The 5,710-nt window shown below is 38.5% G+C and overlaps 1 protein-coding gene and 1 pseudogene across 1 annotated transcript in view; one reads left to right on the top strand and one right to left on the bottom strand.

Annotated features, from left to right (window-relative positions):
- The window catches only part of LOC106520169 (uncharacterized), an 18,864-nt pseudogene extending 16,330 nt beyond the window's left edge, over nucleotides 1-2,534 (top strand).
- A 1,414-nt stretch (nucleotides 2,535-3,948) lies between these two features.
- Nucleotides 3,949-5,710, bottom strand: part of LOC106520185 (putative gustatory receptor clone PTE03) — a 2,633-nt gene continuing 871 nt past the window's right edge. Inside the window, exon 2 of the mRNA XM_014012153.1 lies at nucleotides 3,949-4,926. Within this exon, the coding sequence (XP_013867607.1) occupies nucleotides 3,972-4,916 (945 nt within the window). The 5' untranslated portion in view covers nucleotides 4,917-4,926 and the 3' untranslated portion in view covers nucleotides 3,949-3,971. The remainder of the gene's footprint in view (nucleotides 4,927-5,710) is intronic.

Raw genomic sequence — 5,710 nt, 5'->3', positions numbered from 1 at the left:
TAGTTTTTCTGAATTAATAAATTAGTTTCTGGCTTTAAAATGACTGAATTTAAACATTTTATTCAACTATATTTTAAGTCAAACTTTAACATGTTGAAATCAGTATCATCATCATCATCATCATCATCATCATCATCATCAAATTCTGAAGCTGTTTTGTTTCTTTGTATTTTACTATAATTACAAAATAAAGCAGTTATTTCTGATTCCTCCAACCATGTGTCTGTTCACAGCTGAAATTGAAGCTACTAAAAATGACTTTTCATTAAGACCAAACTTTAACTCTTCATTAGTCGCCCCTGAAATTCCTTAAAATCCTTTTGACATTTTTAATTTTTTGTAATTTTTTAATTTTTTGTAATTATTTTATATTTTTATTTTTTTAATAACAGCAACCTTTTTTAAACCTAAATTTCCTCTGAGATCAACAAAATATTTTTGAATTTGAATTGAATTGAACTAAAAAGTAAGAACTGAAGGAATTCGTCTAACATCCTGGTTTTCAAAATAAAAGCTCCCTGTAGCACCTGGAAACATTGAAAGGCAGAAAATGTAATTTTTGCCCACCGGTGGACAAAAGACTGTTAAATCTTAAATCTGGAATCTGTATTATTTGTAGTTTTATTTCCTACAAACAGAAAAATTACCACAAAAACTTTCAGAAAATCCAGCAGTCCTACTTAAACCTCTTTTAAAAAGTCTCTGATCTTCTTCATTCACACAAACTATGTTTTTTAATAAAAGATTATTCTGAGAATGGTCATATTTACAGAGAACTCAGAGGTCCCCGTCTTCATGCATCTCTGTATGACTTTATTCCTGCTCCAGATCAGAACCGGACCCTTGATCTCAGGTCGGGTTTCATTAATGGCACCCAGGAGCCTAAAGAAGTCCTGTTCTTCATCATCCAGGGTCTGTCCAGACTCGACGACAGGAAGATGATCCTTTTTGTCATCCTGCTGCTGACTTACATCATCATCCTAGGAGGAAACAGCATGATCATCTTTGTGGTACAAATGAAAAACAAAAATTTTACAATATCCCTGAAAATGGTTTCAGTCTGAGTCCTGATCAGTGTCTCTGTTTTCAGACGCTGGTGGATTCAAAGCTCTCCTCTCCCATGTTTTACTTCCTGCACAACCTTTCCTTTGTGGACATGGTCTTCACCACCACCACCATCCCCAACATGCTGTCCGGCTTCCTGAGAGAAGAGTTAACCATCTCTGTCCCCGGCTGCTTCATGCAGATGTTTTTCTTCATCCAGCTGTCTGTAACGGGTCGAGGGATCCTCACCGTCATGGCGTACGACCGCTACTTGGCCATCTGCAACCCTCTGCTCTACAGGGCCATCATGACCCGACCCGTCCAGAAGCTCCTTGTTGCAGGGGCCTGGGTGTTCGGTGTTCTAACCACTCTGCCGCCCACCGTCATGGCCCTGCGGCGGTCCTACTGTGGCTCAAACGTGATCCGACACGGCTGGTGTGACCTGTCGTCCGTAAGAACACTGGCGTGTGCCGACACCTCTGTGGATAACATCGTGTCTCTGGCGTTCGCCCTGCTGAGCCTGCTGACCACTGGAGTCCTCATCCTCACCTCATACATTCTGATCTTTGTGTCCCTGTCCAAGATGGCCATCGCTCAGAGGCTGAAGGCTTTAGGAACGTGTGCCGCCCACCTGACTGTGGTGTCCATCTCCTACACTGCAGCTTCCTTTGTCTACATTTCCTACAGGGTGGGAAACTTTTCACCTGAGGTATGAGATTTATGAAATGAGTTTATTTATTTATAGACTTAGAGTGAAATAATTATTAGAGGTGCAACGATACAGAAAATTCATGATTCGGTTTGGTTTGACACTTTAGTGTCATGATTTGATAATTTTTCAATTCACAATAAGAAAAATGTCCATGCCCTTCTTAACTTGTAATTTATTGAAATTAATTATGAACAAAGTCTAGTGTGTTGTTCCATACACAGTGTGTATTAAACCTGAAGCACTGTATTGAACAATTCTGTATTGTTACACTCCTAATACTTTTGAGTTGGGTTTTTGTTACTTTGTAAATAAATATAGTTTTATTTTTGGAGGGGGAGGGGCAGATATTTATCTTCTTTCTGCTTATTTCTTTCTGTTATGTATATATTTTGTTTTAGTTTTTATTTAAATTAAATATTTTTTATAAAAATAATTATCTGCTTCACTTTATGATGAAACCATTGGGTCAGTTTCTATTTAAAGCTGTCAAGTGAGAAGAGTTTAGTGCAACAAAAGGCTGTCAGTTGCTCAGAGAACAGARTTTGTTCTTGTTGTTGTAGGTGCGTATCATCGTGTCTGTGCTGTACTCTGCTCTCACTCCGTTCCTGAACCCGATGATCTACAGTCTGAGGAACAAGGAACTGCTTGAAGCCATCAGGAGAACTTTGAGGAGATTCAGACCTGCTGTGGCAGCTCCGAAACACATCAACTCCCAGACCTGACAGTTTATACAGTTCAGTCCTGTTCAGTTTAAATATATATGGTGCTATACAAAGAATATGTTCATTTACCCAGTTTATTAGAATCTCATATAAAACACTACATCATCATGGAGAAAGAGACAAACACCTGAAGTCATCTCCTGATAACTTTATCATATTTAAATGTTGGGAGAAAGAATAAACTCTTCATCAAGTGAGAAAAATTGAAACGGTAACATTTGTTGAAATTAGTTGCAGCCTGAGACAAAGTGTTGTATGTATATTAAAATGAAATGAAACAAAGTTTAATTAAAACATTTTGTCTTAACTCTTAAACACAGACTGATGCTATCATCAGATAAAATAAAGTTACTGTGACATGTTGGATAAAGAAATGAACACAACTCCAAATTATTATTATTATTAGAAATATTGATAAAAATGTTTTTTTATCTCAGTTTGCCATTATTTGATAGGTGCTCTAAACTGGCTTTGTTTATACAGAACGAGTAAAGTTTTTCTGTTTTCACAGACTCGTGAGGAACTCAACAAATGACCACAGGTCTACTTCAGTATATGTAAACCTGCACRAATCATGTGAACGAGCAGCAGCTGTGCAGATTATAAAACAGGAGCAGCTGCAGCAGAAACTCAAGAGATAGTTACACCCAATAAAAACTATTTTTTAACTTTATCTTTACTTTTCCTTCACTAAACCCCAAATAGTGTTCTTTGGATACATGAACTCATTTATATTGCAGATTAATAATAAAAAAGATAATTTAATACCTATTTGATTGTATTTTTGCTCATTTCATTCAATTTTGTAATTTATTTTGTCTTGCTTCAGCTTTATATTATCCTAATTTAGCCTGTTTTATCTCATAAAGCTCAAAAAGTCAATTTTACGTGATATTGTCCCTTTTAATAAGCTGTCAGAACAAACCCATTCATGTAGCTCAAAGTCCTGTAGACCAGCAAAGCCAGAGGTATTTCAGTTCACCTGTTCTTTACCTGAGCTTCTGGTCACTTTCAGAACACTTAGTTTGAGTTTAAACTAACTAATAATCTCTGTTAGTGAGGAAGAAATTAAACAGAAAATTAAAACATAAAACTGTTGGAAACATAGTCTTAGTGATGAGCAGAGACCTGCTTCTTTCTTGTGGGTTCCTGTTTTAGTTGTCATCTTAAAATCCACCCTGGGTTCATAAGATACAGACAAACAAGTAAACAGATGCAGATTAATACGGTTTTGCATACATTTGACTTTTTTCCATCAGACTTGTCAGATGATTTCAGGTGACACGTTTGGTACCCATTTAGCAGGTGTTTTACCACAGTCCCCACTTGTGATAAATACCAGTATGTGTGTGTGTATCTCTCCAAATTTCTGAGTTTTTCACATTTTTCCACAGGAGTTCAACTACAATTACGTCTGCAGGTTATTTMAATTATTAAAGTGTAAAAATATCAAATAAAAAAGATAGAAACTATTAGCTGAAGTCTTTATTTCATCACTTCTGGTCTGTTACAAGTTTCCCGGTAAACATGACAGAGATTTTTTGTCGAACAGTTTTGATTTGCAGTCCATAGATGATGGCGTTCATGGCAGGAGGAACCATGTGGAACAGGATGGAGGCTACCTTCCTGTGGTCCGATAAGTTGGGGAAACGATGAAGGATGACCATGATGGTGCCCGACACAYACATGATCATATACAGGACCAGGTGGGTGGTGCAGGTCTGCAGGGCCCGGATAGTGTTGGTCCTGCAGCGGTTGGTGAGGCAGACCATGACGATCCAAAAGTAGGTGAGCGTGATGCTGCCGAGGGAAGACCCCAGCAGAACCACGGTGTAGCCGAGACCGTAGATGTTGTTGATCAGGATGTCCTCGCAGGACAGCTTGAACAAGGAGGCGTTGTCACAGAATGGGTGGGACACGACCTCCCTGCAGCGGGACAGGCGAACACTAAGACCCACCAGGATCAGGACCATGACCAGAGCTACCCCCCAGGCTATTAAAGACAGACYCACCACCATCCTGTTGGTCATGATGGTGGAGTATCGCAGCGGGTTGCAGATGGCCACGTAGCGGTCGAAGGCCATGGTCATGAGCACGGTGTGAGCAGCTCCTGCATGCACATGAGCACAGAAGGCCTGAAGGACGCAGCTGCTGTAATGGATGTAACGCTCTGAGCGAGGGGTGAAGATGTCCTTCAGCAGGCGGGGGATGATGGTGGTGGCCCCAAAGGCATCATTAGCTCCCATGTTGCAGAAGAGCAGGTACATGGGCTGATGGAGGCTCCTCTGCAGGCTGATCAGGACCACCAGGCTGATGTTGGACAGCATGATGAAGATGTAGATGAGGAGGAGGAAGATGAAGACAGGGATGGATGACTGAGGGGAGACATTTAGCCCCTCCAGGAGTAGCATGTCAGAACCTAAAGTCAGGTTTTCCATCTGATGAAACCTGGAGAAAAAAATAAATTTATAATCAAGCTTAAAGTTTTTATGTAAATAAAACAATTATTTCAACATATCCTGGTCCAGATTTATTGTATTAAAACATAAATGTTCATTATGTACAGATTTAATATTAATTTAAATGTGTTTGAGCTGCTGCAGTGGTTAAGATGGTGCAGATTTTCAGTCATARAGGAAGCGGTAAATTTAAAAAATAATAAATAAATACAATGAGAATCTTTATTAACCTCCCTCCCCTCTCCCCTGACGGTCATTAGAGTTATTTCATTTCACTTTAAAAGTTTCATTTATTCATGTTCAAAGTTTGAGTGAGTTGTGAATCAAATGCACAATTCTGGAAATTAACAAATTTACTTATTGATAATTTTTCACGTCGATGTGATGCACACACACACACACACACACACACACACACACACACACACACACACACACACACAAGTAGATTTTTACATCTTTGTATGGACTTTGTCATTTCTACAGCCTTACCCTGACATTTAACCCTAAACTTAACCACCTCAGTACATACCTGACCTTAAAACAATAAATAAAAAATAATTGTTAAAATGATAAAAACAACAAACATTAAAAACAGTAAAAGCCAAAAAGAAAACCAGTCTGTTTTAAGTCATAATTTAAAACAGGAAGTGATTCAGAATTTTATCAAACTCTGGTAGATTACATCATCATCTTGTGATTTTTTATGTTCAAAATGTTTCAGTAATGGTTTCTATGAGTCGTTCAAAATCACTATTATGGCTACTTTTGCT

Source organism: Austrofundulus limnaeus, unplaced genomic scaffold, assembly GCF_001266775.1.
Source record: "Austrofundulus limnaeus strain Quisiro unplaced genomic scaffold, Austrofundulus_limnaeus-1.0 Scaffold89, whole genome shotgun sequence".
NCBI classification, from domain to species: domain Eukaryota; kingdom Metazoa; phylum Chordata; class Actinopteri; order Cyprinodontiformes; family Rivulidae; genus Austrofundulus; species Austrofundulus limnaeus.
The sequence above is the reverse complement of the archived record's forward strand: the minus strand, read 5'-3'. Positions and strand labels throughout refer to the sequence as shown.